This window comes from Sphaeramia orbicularis, chromosome 4, assembly GCF_902148855.1.
Source record: "Sphaeramia orbicularis chromosome 4, fSphaOr1.1, whole genome shotgun sequence".
Classification (NCBI taxonomy): Eukaryota; Metazoa; Chordata; class Actinopteri; order Kurtiformes; family Apogonidae; genus Sphaeramia; species Sphaeramia orbicularis.
Window position 1 is genome coordinate 50924216 of NC_043960.1, and position 14578 is coordinate 50938793.

Here is a 14578-nt window from a genome sequence, read left to right on the forward strand (position 1 = left end):
CCAGACACCATCAAATGTGAGCATTTGCCCACTCAAGTTGGTTATGACAACAAACTACAATCAGGTGTGACCCTGAATAGGATGACGAGCATGCAGATGAGCTTCCCTGAGATGGTTTCTGACAGTTTGTGCAGAAATTCTTTGGTTATGCAAACCAATTGTTGCAGCAGCTGTCCGGTTGGCTGGTCTCAGACGATCTTGGAGGTGGACGTCCTGAGCTCGTGTGGTTACATGTGGTCTGTGGTTGTGAGGCTGGTTGGATGTACTGCCAAATTCTCTGAAATGCCTTTGGAGACGGCTTATGGTAGAGAAATGAACATTCAATTCATGACCAACAGCTCTGGTGGACATTCCTGCAGTCAGCATGCCAACTGCACGCTCCCTCAAAACTTACAACATCTGTGGCATTGTGCTGTGATAAATCTGCGCATTTTAGAGTGACCTTTTATTGTGGCCAGCCTAAGGCACACCTGTGCAGTAATCATGCTGTCTAATCAGCATTTTGATATGCCACACCTGTGAGGTGGATGGATTATCTCAGCAAAGGAGAAGTGCTCACTAACACAGATTTAGACCGATTTCTGAACAATTTTTGAGAGGAATAGACCTTTTGTGTACATAGAAAAACTTTTAGCTCTTTGAGTTCAGCTCATGGAAAATGGGAGCAAAAACAAATGTTGGTGAATATTTTTGTTCAGTATATATATATATACAGGGTGGGGAAGCAAAATTTACAATATTTTGAGGCAGAAATTGAAAGACAGTGTATGACCAATTAGTTTATTGAAAGTCATGAGAATTTATTTGCCACAAGAAAATTTACATAATAGAAAATGTTTTTATTCTATGTGTCCTCCTTTCTCAATAACTGCCTTCACACGCTTCCTGAAACTTGCGCAAGTGTTCCTCAAATACTCGGGTGACAACTTCTCCCATTCTTTTTTAATAGTATCTTCCAGACTTTCTCGTAATAGTTTTGCTCATAGTCGTTCTCTTCTTTACATTATAAACAGTCTTTATGGACACTCCAACTATTTTTGAAATCTCCTTCGGTGTGACGAGTGCATTCAGCAAATCACACACTCTTTGACGTTTGCTTTCCTGATTACTCATATGGGCAAAAGTTTCTGAAAAGGTATGGATATTCCCCACCCTGTGTAGTGTGTGTGTATGTGTGTGTGTGTATATATATATATATATATATATATATATATATATATATATATATATATATATATATATATATAATTGTTTCTTTTTCCCCCTTGGACAAAGCAAGTGTAAAATTGTGACTTAAAAAGAGCCAAATAAAAGAATAAAAGGTTTCCTGAATCAGACTGATGCTACAGAATTATTTTAGAAGAACTAAATAATATAGTTGGTCAGATACTTCAAAAATTGTAATAGGTCTTAGACGGTTAAAAATAGAAGGAAATCTCAAATATTTTTCTAACCCTTCAAGACCAACAACTATTTCTGTCACAATTGCCAAATAACTTTTTTTGTCTTTCCCATGTAATTTACCACCATTCTTTACAATAGTATCCTCTGCATTTTTCATTTTCTGTTAAAATCATGTATTTTCCTGTATTTAATTCAGTGATCATGTAAATGTTCAAAAAAGCTCAGGGTAAATTCAAAGGTTACAATGTCAAATCAGAAAAAAGTGAGGAAAAAGTGACTTCTTGCAACAAAATATATCATTAACTTAACATAAACCCAGTGTGTCCATCCACTGTCATTAGATCCAACTCCATGGGTTTTACCTTTGACTGTGAGCTCAGCTGTGGACTGGCTGTCTTTAGTCTTGCAGGTGTACTTCCCAGTGTCCGTCTCTTCTGTGTTGTTGATGATGAGTTTGATGAGACATCCCTCCTGTTTCATCTCGTATTTATATCCTGGCTTCAGGACAACCCGGCCTTTCCTCCAGTCAACTGGAGCTCCAGGTTTGGACAGTTCACAGTACAACACCCCGCTGTCTCCTTCCTTCACTTCCACATTCCCCAGCTCCGTCTTAAATGTTACAGGGAGTGCTACAGGGAAAAAAAAAAAGAAAAACATGAAACGACTGGATATTTCAATAAATTCTTTGGATGAATCATCTACTTACAGATTACATATGTATATGTATATAAAACTTGTAAAATGTTGAACTTAATATCACCAAGATATTATTTCTGTGTTCCATCATTCACATTATTTTCATCTTGTTCCATCTTAAATGTAATTCTAGCCTTGTTTCATGTTTTCATTGGGTCATTTTTAAAATTTTGTCTTGGTGACTTTTGTCTTTTAACATCTTTTTTTTATCTGACATTTTCATCTTATCTAACTGATGTACGTATGAATTTATGTATGTATATAGGTATCTGTTTATTTATTTAACCTTGTTCACATCCAGTTACCTCTAATGTCCTCAACCTTTGCTCTTAGCCAAAAATCCACCTTTAAACTTGAAACTGATTTGAACATTCTAATCATGATAATATTTTTAACCATACCACCCAGCCCTACATCCATATTTCCTTTGTCAGCATAATCATGTTTGTCACATCAGTTCAAAGTTAATCTCCCCATATCACATTAATACCCATGTCACGTGCGACTATATTGTAAATATGTAAATAATACATATGTATGTACAGAACAAGTAATACAAATAGCAGATTCTTTTGTATATTTATTTATAATACTTAACAATTACAACTGCAGTCACTACTGAACATAACATCTGTACATTCTGCACGTTTTATTGCTATTGGACTTAGGAGTTTTTCTTACCTGCTTTTATGATTGTTTTCTGTATTTATTCTGGAAACTTTACAGAGCATAAAAACAACATTTCCTTGCATGGTACACAGTCGCATTTTGTAATGACAATAAAACAATCTATTGTATCCTATCTATTCTCTCTCTCTCTCTCTCTCTGTATGTATGTATGTATGTATGTATGTATGTATGTATGTATGTATGTATGTATGTATGTATGTATGTATGTATGTATGTATGTATGTATGTATGTATGTATGTATGTATGTACGTACGTACGTACATACATACATATATATATATATATATATATATATATATATATATATATATATATATATGTACACAGACCTGATCAAAATCTTGAGACCAGTTGAAAAATAGCTAGAATTTACCTTTTGCACATTTGGATCTTAATGAGGTTTTAAGTAGAGCTACAATATACAAAAGCAAGAAGGGGGAGTGAGACAAAAAGCACTTTGAAAAAGTCATTTATTGAAAACAACAAGTAAACTGAAATAGGCTGTTTATCAGCTGATCAAAAGTTTAAGACCGCAGGCTATAAAAGCCAAAATCTGCTCAAAATTCTCATTTCTGTCGGCCATTCACATGGTCATGCCCTCCCAATGGCTAAAGTTAAGAAGCTTCTCTTCTTGAACGTGGTCGGATCGTCGAGCTGCATAAGCAAGGCCTCTCGCAGCGTGTCATTGCTGCTGAGGTTGGACGCAGTAAGACAGTCATTCTAAATTTTTTGACAGATCCTGAGCATTATGGAACTGAAGTCAAGTGGTAGACCCAAAAAAATTACACCTGCGCTGAGCCGGAGGATCCGATTGACTGTCCATCAAGACACAGGGCGGTCCTCGACCCAAATTAAGGCCCTTACTGGTGCCAACTGCAGCGCAATAACCATCAGACGGCATCTGCGGAAAAGGGTTTCAAAAACAAAAAACGAATTCAAAGACCTCGTCTCCTACAACGCCACAAAACTGCCCGTTTAGACTTTGCCAGGGAGCATCAAACATGGGACACTGAAAGGTGGAAAAAAGTTTTATTCTCTGATGAGAAAAAATTGAACCTTGACGGTCCACATGGCTTCCAACGTTACTGGCATGACAAGGAGATCCCACCTGAAATGTTTCCTACCCGGCACAGTGGAGGGGGGTCCATCATGATCTGGGGTGCTTTTTCATTCAGTGGAACACTGGAGCTTCAGGTGGTGCAGGGTCGTCAAATGGCGGCTGGTTACGTGCAGATGTTGCAGCGGGTATCCCTCATGACTGAGGGCCCTCGTCTGTGTGGTAACAGCTGGGCTTTTCAACAGGACAACGCTGCAGTTCACAATGCTCGCTTGACGAAGGACTTCTTCAGGGAGAATAACATCACTCTTTTGGACCATCCCGCATGTTCCCCTGATTTAAATCCCATAGAGAACATTTGGAGATGGATGGATGGCAAGGGAAGTTTATAAAAATGGCCATCAGTTCCAGACAGTTGATGCCCTTCGTGAAGCCATCTTCACCACTTGGAGCAATGTTCCCACCACCCTCCTGGAAACACTTTCATCAAGCATGCCCAAACGAAGTTTTGAAGTGATTAACAAGAACGGTGGAGCTACTCATTACTGAGTCCTACTGAGAAAATTTTTTGTTCTGGTTTGGAGAGTTTTTTGTAATTTTTTGAGTGATGGTCTTAAACTTTTGATCAGCTGATAAACAGCCTATTTCAGTTTACTTGTTGTTTTCAATAAATTACTTTTTCAAAGTGCTTTTTGTCTCACTCCCCCTTCTTGGTTTTGTATATTGTAGCTCTACTTAAAACCTCATTAAGATCCAAATGTGCAAAAGGTAAATTCTAGCTATTTTTCAACTGGTCTTAAGATTTTGATCAGGTCTGTATATATATATATATATATATATATATATATATATATATATATATATATATATATATATATGTATATATATATATATATGTATATACATACACATATATACAGGGTGGGGAAGCAAAATTTACAATGAACTTACAATGAAGTTGTTTTTTCTCAGCAGGCACTACGTCAATTGTTTTGAAACCAAACATATATTGATGTCATAATCATACCTAACACTATTATCCATACCTTTTCAGAAACTTTTGCCCATATGAGTAATCAAGAAGCAAACGTCAAAGAGTGTGTGATTTGCTGAATGCACTCGTCACACCGAAGGAGATTTCAAAAATAGTTGGAGTGTCCATAAAGACTGTTTATAATGTAAAGAAGAGAACGACTATGAGCAAAACTATTACGAGAAAGTCTGGAAGATACTATTAAAGAAGAATGGGAGAAGTTGTCACCCGAATATTTGAGGAACACTTGCACAAGTTTCAGGAAGCGTGTGAAGGCAGTTATTGAGAAAGAAGGAGGACACATAGAATAAAAACATTTTCTATTATGTAAATTTTCCTGTGGCAAATAAATTCTCATGACTTTCAATAAACTAATTGGTCATACACTGGCTTTCAATCCCTGCCTCAAAATATTGTAAATTTTGCTTCCCCACCCTGTGTATATATATATATATATATATATATATATATATATATATATATATATATATATATATATATATACACAAACCCCAAACACACACACACACATATATATACATATATATATATATATATATATATATATATATATATATATATATATATATATATATATATATATATATATATATATATATATATATATATATATATATACATCTATACATATACATATATATATATATGTTTGGGGTTTTTTTTGTTTTGTTTTGTTTTTACCTTATTTGAACCCATCCACTGTCTTCAGCATTATGAACACTTACCTCTTACTTTGATGTCAGCTGTAGTAACCACAGAGCCAACATAACAGCTGTACTCTCCAGCGTCTGTCAGAGCTAGGTTCATAATCGTCATCTCGGCCACCCTGCCCTCTTGCTTCAGCTGATATTTGTCTCCATGGTGCAGGAGTTGAGCGTCCTTCCTCCACTCCACTGGGACTCCCGCTTTGGAAAGCTCACAGCGCAGCATCACATTACCCTCCTCCACAGCCTCTTGATTCTTTAACTTCTGCTTAAAAGTGACTGGGATCGCTGATACGCAGAACCCCAAGAGGAATTAGAAAGTAATGTATGACATCAGACATCAAATGAATGTTTCTGTTCAATAATTACTACTGTACAACTCCTCATACCTGTGATGATAACAGTGGCAGTTGTTTTAATGTCATCACAAACACAGCTGTAGACGCCACTGTCCTCAGGCTGGCTTTTCTTCATGAGGAGCTCCAGGACGCAGCCGTTCTGCTTCATCTGGTACTTGTCTCCCACTGCTCAGAACACAGTCACCTTTCTTCCACTGTACTGACATGTCAGGCTTGGAGAGCTCACAGCAAAGAGTCACCCCATTCCCTTCCTGCACCTGGATATTTTTCAGCTCTTGAATGAATTTAACAGGACGTTCTAGGAACAGCAACAAGAGGTGAGTCTGATTTATAATTCAAAATTCAAAGTCTTTTATTGTCATGTGTACAATAAAGCAACAGGTCTCCCTGTACATTGAAAACCTTACTTTGCTGTCCACACTGAATGCCAAGAGAATTTAAGATGTATAAAAATAGAAATACAAAAATTTAACTGGGAACTTAAAACAAACACAACAAAGTGGCACTTAAAGGTGGGGTATGAGATCTTAGAAACGGCTCGAGCAAGCTACATTTCGAAAATACTCAAATCAAAAGTCCAAACCCCTTTCTTCATACATCCCTCTGAAGCCACGCCTCCAGAGTACTGGCACGCGCAATGCTTGTTCACGAGGGTTCACGAGTGCTGCACAGCAACAATTCACCGGCTCCGGCCCCTGCCCATGCGTGGCTCCAGCTCAGGTGCCGACGTCAGCCACGGCCCCTGGCCCTGGCACCAACTCCGCCTAGAGCTCCGAACCCAGCTGAGGCTCCAACTCTCAGATCCTCATTCAGTCTCCTCCAACACCCCCACTCTTACAGAACAGCCCCAATTCCTACCTATCTGGCTAATATTACATTTCCTAGTGATTTATGTTAGTGACAAAACAGTTTGCCAATGAACTTTACATCCTAATATAGCTAATATAGCCAAGCTCTGACTCTGGCACTTCCTGTTTCCTGTATAAGTGCTCCAAGCCTCTGACAATGCACGATTCATGCACAGAGAGGGGGGAGGGATAAATGGCAGTTGAGTTTGATAGACATATTACCGTTCAAACATTTCAACTGGATGCTCAAAATGATTGGATGGTGTTTTTTTTTTAATCCTGTCCGTTCCACAGGTGACTAAATTTTTTTTATTTTTCTGTTAGAGCATTTAATTAATTGGTTGTAATCGGGGTGTGAAGGGGATTTTAAGCAATTTAGTAAAAAATGCTCCAAGAAAACATCTCACACTCCACCTTTAAAAATGGCATGCAACAGAGAATTTGTATAAAATATAAACTACTATTATTATGAGAAAAAATAATTATTTTCATAAATGTGCAATGTATGAGTAATTGCGCAAACTGTCACAGATAAATAATATATTAAAATGTGCAAAACTATGAGAAATGAACAGTATGATTAATGGTACTGGGATTTAGAAATAATACTGAAATGAGCAATTCTGTAAGGCAACAGCTTAAGAGAAACATTGAAGAATATGTGAAAGTAATACACATCAGAGCCAACAAAGGCCATTGATATTTATGAACTCAGCAGTGATTATTATGTTTTAGCTACGAGTTCTTTAACCTTCAGAAACCCAAAAGTATCTACAGATGGTTAATTAATCCTATCAATACAGTAAAATAATTCAGGTAAAATGTATTTTCTCTGCTTTTCAACAGTATCATGTGTTTTTCAGATGCATCCATGGTTTCTGTAGTGACCATGGAAACACCGTGATCTTCTGCAACATTGGTTCAACAATAAAACCTCTGTAGTTTGACAAATGTCAATGTTTTTTTTTTATGTAAAATTAATGATATATTTTCATGAAAACATCTTATTTTCAATTTTCACTGTTTTGATATAAAAACCCTAGAACTTTCTCTGAGTTTTAATGAACAACTGCATTGGTCAATGAATCAAATTTAGGAAAATACCGTGATTTTGACTGAAAAAATGCAAAGGATAATATCATAATATATGGTGATAAATCACTTGGTAATGGTTAAATCTAGAGAAAAATGTATTTGTGAGTCACCACAAAAATAGTTCTGGGTTCTTTATGGGTTAACCCTAACTGATTCAGTGAATAGAACTTACTCAAGAATAGAGGTGGATGAAGTGATTACCCATCATGCCTAGTGCCTACAGTTCAAGCCTGTGGAGGCAGTGTTATGATCTGGGGTTGGTTCATTTGGTCAGGTCAAGGTTCACTAACGTTATGTGTAAAACTGTTACATGAAATATTTGGGTCTCACTCCTAATTTTTGGAAAGGTGGCTTTAGGCCATTGTCTTCCAGAATGCAAAATTAAGCCTTGAACGAATGAATTTGATGAATTTGTACAATAAGAATCAACAGCTACAAGTGCTCAGAGTTCAGGTTAGGAAAAAGAAAAAGTAACCAGTGATGAAGCGACTAAATTGTGATCTTTCAGTATTCATTCCAGAAAGCAAAACATGAACAAAGTGGTTAATAGGTCCATTCACAGATCTTCATGAACAAGTCTTTTATGTATCATGTATACTTCAAAAAGTCTCTTCATAGACCTCCGTTTGGACTTCTTTTGGAACTTTTTACCAATACCTTTTGTCAGCTAATTCCTCATTCAGTCCTTGGTAACTAATTTTCTGTACCAAAATACTAAGTTGTATAATACTGTAAACTGTTACTATATAGGTACTGTATAATCAAAGATTCTTTATTGTCAATTCACTAGATGCACAGAACATACAGAGGATTGAGATACTGTTTCTCTCTCACCTTGTTGAAGGTCATGCATTAAAAAAAAAGAAGTAAAAATAGAATATGAATAAATAAATGTTAAAAAAAAGAAAAAGAAAATAAACTATAGCAGAATACAAAAGTGTACAAGTCAACAGTAGCAGCAGTAGTGCAATACAGTAATGGCTATGAGCTTAGGAGGTGCATAAAGTACACAGCGGTACAAATGGTTTACCCAAATTCACCTTGACCAACTATAATTTAAGGTAGGATATGGTACATTTTGTATGTGTGTGAGTACTGTTAAGAGCTTTACTGCATAATAAAACCAGTACTTACCGTTCACCCTGATGGTGGCAGTCGTTCTTTCCTCCCCACATATACAGGTATAATCTCCTGTGTCATCCAGACTGACCTCTGTCATTTTCATCTCTGCCTGGAGTTCCTTCTTCCTCATCTGATACTTGTCTCCATTCTTTAGCAGCTCCCCTTCTTTCCTCCACTCTACTGAGAAGCCAGGTTTGGTCAGTTCACAGTGCAGAACCACACTGTGTCCCTCTGTCACCTCCTGGTTAAACAGAGGCAGCTTGAAACGTGGAGGCAGATCTGTCAACAACCACAACAGACAAAGTTAAAGTAGCCTAAAAAACACCTACAAAGTGAATTAAGATGGAATTAAGTATCAGACTAGAATAAATAACCAGTTTGTTAAGTCTTCTTCGAACACGAGGTAACAATAATCCAACCATTGAAAATATCAATGATCACAACACTTCTTCTATGGATGTCACATAGATGCAACATGGTAGATATGCAACAGCTGAATGGACTATTGCATATAAAAATCTATTATAAGTGATGAATGATGAGGTCTTCTAGTTCTTCTAGTTGATGTATTAAGGTACAAGCTGTGGTCTGAACATCCCACATGACATGATTCTTTCTACATTCATTTCACACTGCTGATGCATACTAATGTACAGTACACACTAGTGTTGTAGAACTCAAGGTCCTGATCTTTAGATACATGTGAAGGCCACATCCTGAAGGTCTTTGTTTCATTAGGGACTTGATGTGTTTCTACTCAGTCAAAGAGAATTCTGGATTTTGTTTTAAAACTGGTCAAGACTACAGGGACTGAAATGTAACTATACTGCCTGACTAAAAGTTATTCCCATGGTACCAAAATCTTACAAGTGTTAAGTGTCAGAAATGGCTTTTTTGCTCATAAACAATGGTGACAGGGCAGGCAGGACCATAAATCTACACTGACATTAGCTAATATCACATCCAACTATAATCCTGCACAACTGTCTCTCTTGTATTGGAGAGTTAGATGAGTTTGAAACATATCTGCCAAACACATATGTCTGTATAACCTTCTATTCAGTCTAACCCTGGTCCTCTGAATGCTGTCTATAGCCCACACTGTGTATTACATACTTAAAAACAAAACAAAACATGCATCTAGTGCCTTTAGAAGTCTAATGGCCTAAAAGGTGTACGAGGGCCGTTCAATAAGTTCATGGTCTCACCCAGAACAGAACAACACAGACTGATAATTTATATTTTATTTTTCAACATAATCTCCATTTACAGCAATGCACTTGGTCCATCGATGTTCAAGCATCACTATCCCATCACGAAAGAATGTAACATCCTGTATTATAACAACCAGTATTTCTGGGTGAGGCCATGAACTTATTGAACAGCCCTCGTTTTTCAGGGATTGTGTTTGTATGGACACTAAAATTAAACTAATAATTGAATAACAGCCCATCACCTAAATCAGATCAGACTAGTCTAATTAGAATGAATATTCAATTAGAATGATGATAAAACAGGTCTAATTAGATTAAAGATTTAAGGTTTGTAAAACACAAATGAGAAGCTTGACTATATATATATATATATATATATATATATATATATATACATGCAATTTATTCTTTTTCTGAATGTGTTTGGATCTAACTCAGTCATTTACATAATGAAAAGCTGCCCATTAAACCCGTGGCCCTTGGTTTCTCTACACTTTGGTCTCCGTTTATTGGGTCTTGACTACAACACTAGTACACACAAAGTACTGGTGACATTTTACAATGAGCAAAGTGTCAAACTAGATGACCAGAAAGAAAACTATAGTGTCTCTACTTGTGTTTGAGTAAAAACTACAAATGGAGTTCACACAGTGTTCAATATATAAAAGTGGATTTTTCAGGGTTTTGGGAGCTGACCTCTCTCACGTCTGCGCGCAGGTGATGCTATTAAAAGCATTTAGAAAGTTCACAAAAATTATAAATTGAATTCTAATCATCAGAAGTATATTGTACTAGACCATCAAATATCTTAGACATGTCTTACCTTGTACTATGAGCTCAGCCATGGCCTGGCTGTCTTTAGTCTTGCAGGTATACTTGCCAGCATCACTCTCCTCCACGTGGTTGATAAATAATTTAATGACTCGCCCATCCTGTTTCATCTCATACTTGCTGCCAGGCTTCAGGATGACTCTGCCTTTCCTCCATTCTACTGTAGCTCCAGCTTTGGAAAGCTCACCACAAAACATCCCATTGTCTCCTTCTTTTACAAGCACACGCTGGATCTCTCGTTTGAATGTCACAGGAAGAGCCTGTGGTGAGGATAATTGAAACTCCTTAATTAATCCATTGTATTGTTTTCTGGTCGTAATATTGTTATAAGGTTGTACTCTACTCAATTTATGTACACCTATAGGGGGCATCATTGTGCACATTGCTATAAAATCTCTCATAGCCCATGGGCAATGATGCACTTAAGCACTGTACTGTAACTGTGTGACAGGACATGGAAAAGACTGCCTTAAAGGGAATGAATGGTTGAAATCTGACCATGTAATTAGGGTAACACATAGAATATTGAGCTTCTATACAACAGTATAAACGTATATATAAAATATCTATAGATGTAAACAACAAACAAGTCCAATGACATCTACAAATAATATGTGCACTGCAGCCTTCAACACATTTGGATCCAACTTACTAACTTACCACCAACTGAACATGCAACTAACATACAACTGTATGTTGATCCTGATATCATGTGCGTCACAATAAGTGTCCATGTGAAACACGACAGTGGAACCAATATTCAGCCACAAAGAAATTCAGAAAAAAAAAAGCTTTGATTCAGGAAAACTGAAGCTGAATAATTGTTTTAATTGATTCGAGTTGATTAATCGATTAAACATTTCAGCTCTAGACATGTCTGTATATATTAAATTTAAAATACTCCACCAGCTCTCAGTGAGGATAGTTACTCCTTTAGTCACTGTAGAAACAAACGTAACCCTGAATGTTTTCTCAGTCATCACACTCTTCAAACTTACGTTTTACTTTAAGTTCAGCCGTCGTTTTCTCATCTCCTGTGATGCAGCTGTACTTCCCTGAATCTTCTGGTTGGACATTGTGAATGGTGATCTGAGCCGTCTTTGCTTCCAGTTTTATGTGATACTTTCCATTTGACCCCTCCTCAGACAGTGCTGTGCCCTCCCTCTGCCACTGCACCAGGACTCCCTTCTTTGAGAGCTCACAGTGTAACACCACACTGCTCCCTTCTTCAGTCTGTTGGCTCTTCAGGCCGACTTTAAACGTGGCAGGAACCGCTGTGAAAACAAAAATGCATAATCTACAGAACACTGTACATACAAAGCATGACACCCTTTTCCACAAACATAGAAGGGGAAGTGCAAATGACCATTACACTAAGAATATATGTAACAGATTAGCTCCATTTCACATTTTCCACATATGGAACATACCAATAACTTTCACTGTAGCCTTTGTCTTCGCTTCCCTGCACACACAGGTGTAGACTCCACTGTCCTCTGGGACAACGTCTGAAATGGTCAACTCCTGGACGGAATCCCTGTGCCTAATCTGGTACCTCTCTCCATTCTCTAGCAGATCTCCTCCAAGCCTCCATTCAACTGGAATACTGGGTTTAGAGACCTCACAATGAAGGGTGATGTTTTGACCTTCCTCCACTTGAAGGTTTTTCAGTTTCTGCCGAAAGGTGATTGGAAGAGCTGAAAGGAAATAACACAGCTAGTCTTAGATAATATCTGATTTAACTGAAAACTCTGAGATGAAGTCTTCAATGGACATTGAGTACCCTGATGAGAATTATTAGATTACATGTAGTATTACATGCTTTGCACCATAATAGTATGTTGCAATCATTGCAATTTGCCTAAGCGGACAAAGGGAGTAACAAAGGCTTTCTGCAGGTATATTCCTACTATGCTAAACTGAGTAGCTGAAATATACCTTAAAGTGGTCAAATTATATATATATATATATATACATACACACACACACACACTATATTGTCAAAAGTATTCGCTCACCCATCCAAATAATCAGAATCAGGTGTTCCAATCACTTCCATGGCCACAGGTGTATAAAATCAAGCACCTAGGCATACAGACTGCTTTTACAAACATTTGTGACAGAATGGGTCGCTCTCAGGAGCTCAGTGAATTCCAGCGTGGAACTGTGATAGGATACCACCTGTGCAACAAATCCAGTCGTGAAATTTCCTCGCTCCTAATATTCCACAGTCAACTGTCAGATGTATTATAAGAAAGTGGAAGTGTTTGGGAATGACAGTAACTCAGCCACGAAGTGGTAGGCCACGTAAACTGACAGAGCGGGGTCAGCGGATGTTGAGGCGCATAGTGCGAAGAGGTCACCAACTTTCTGCAGAGTCAGTCGCTACAGACCTCCAAACTTCATGTGGCCTTCAGATTAGCTCAAGAACTGTGTGCAGAGAGCTTCATGGAATGGATTTTTATGGCCGAGCAGCTGCATCCAAGCCATACATCACCAAGTGCAATGCAAAGTGCCGGATGCAGTGGTGTAAAGCACGCCGCCACTTGGACTCTAGAGCAGTGGAGGCGGTTCTCTGGAGGTGACCGATCGCGCTTCTCCATCTGGCAATCTGATGGACGGGTCTGGGTTTGGCATTCGCCAGGAGAACGATACTTGTTGGACCGCATTGTGCCAAGTGTAAAGTTTGGTGGAGGGGGGATTATGGTGTGGGGTTGTTTTTCAGGAGCTGGGCTTGACCCCTTAGTTCCAGTGAAAGAAACTGTGAATACTTCAGCATACCAAGACATTTTGGACAATTCCATGCTCCCAACTTTGTGGGAACAGTTTGGAGCTGGCCCCTTCCTCTTCCAACATGACTGTGCACCAGTGCACAAAGCAGGTCCATAAAGAATGGATGACAGAGTCTGGTTTGGATGAACTTGACTGGCCTGCACAGAGTCCTGACCTCAACCCCATAGAACACCTTTGGGATGAATTAGAGCGGAGACTGAGAGCCAGGCCTTCTCGTCAAACATCAGTGTGTGACCTCACAAATGCGCTTCTGGAAGAATGGTCAAAAATTCCCATGAACACACTCCTAAACCTTGTGGAAAGCCTTCCCAGAAGAGTTGAAGCTGTTATAGCTGCAAAGGGTGGACCGACGATTGAACCCCATAGACTAGGAATGGGATGTCACTTAAATTCATATACAAGTCAAGGCAGGTGAGCAAATACTTTTGGCAATATAGTGTGTGTATATATATATATATATATATATATATATATATATATATATATATATATATATATATATATATGTATAGGGTGGGGAAGCAAAATTTACAATGAACATTTAGTTGTTTTTTCTCAGCAGGCACTACATCAATTGTTTTGAAACCAAACATATATTGATGTCATAATCATACCTAACACTATTATCCATACCTTTTCAGAAACTTTTGCCCATATGAGTAATCAAGAAGCAAATGTCAAAGAGTGTGTGATTTGCTGAATGCACTCGT

At 37.9% G+C, this 14578-nt stretch overlaps 1 protein-coding gene across 1 annotated transcript in view; it reads right to left on the bottom strand.

Moving 5' to 3' along the window:
* The window catches only part of obscna (obscurin, cytoskeletal calmodulin and titin-interacting RhoGEF a), a 147574-nt gene that overhangs the window by 85571 nt on the left and 47425 nt on the right, over nucleotides 1-14578 (bottom strand). The window contains 8 exon segments of the mRNA XM_030131617.1: nucleotides 1767-2033; nucleotides 5628-5894; nucleotides 5996-6128; nucleotides 6130-6263; nucleotides 9043-9309; nucleotides 11068-11335; nucleotides 12081-12349; nucleotides 12506-12772. Coding sequence (XP_029987477.1) covers nucleotides 1767-2033; nucleotides 5628-5894; nucleotides 5996-6128; nucleotides 6130-6263; nucleotides 9043-9309; nucleotides 11068-11335; nucleotides 12081-12349; nucleotides 12506-12772 — 1872 coding nt within the window.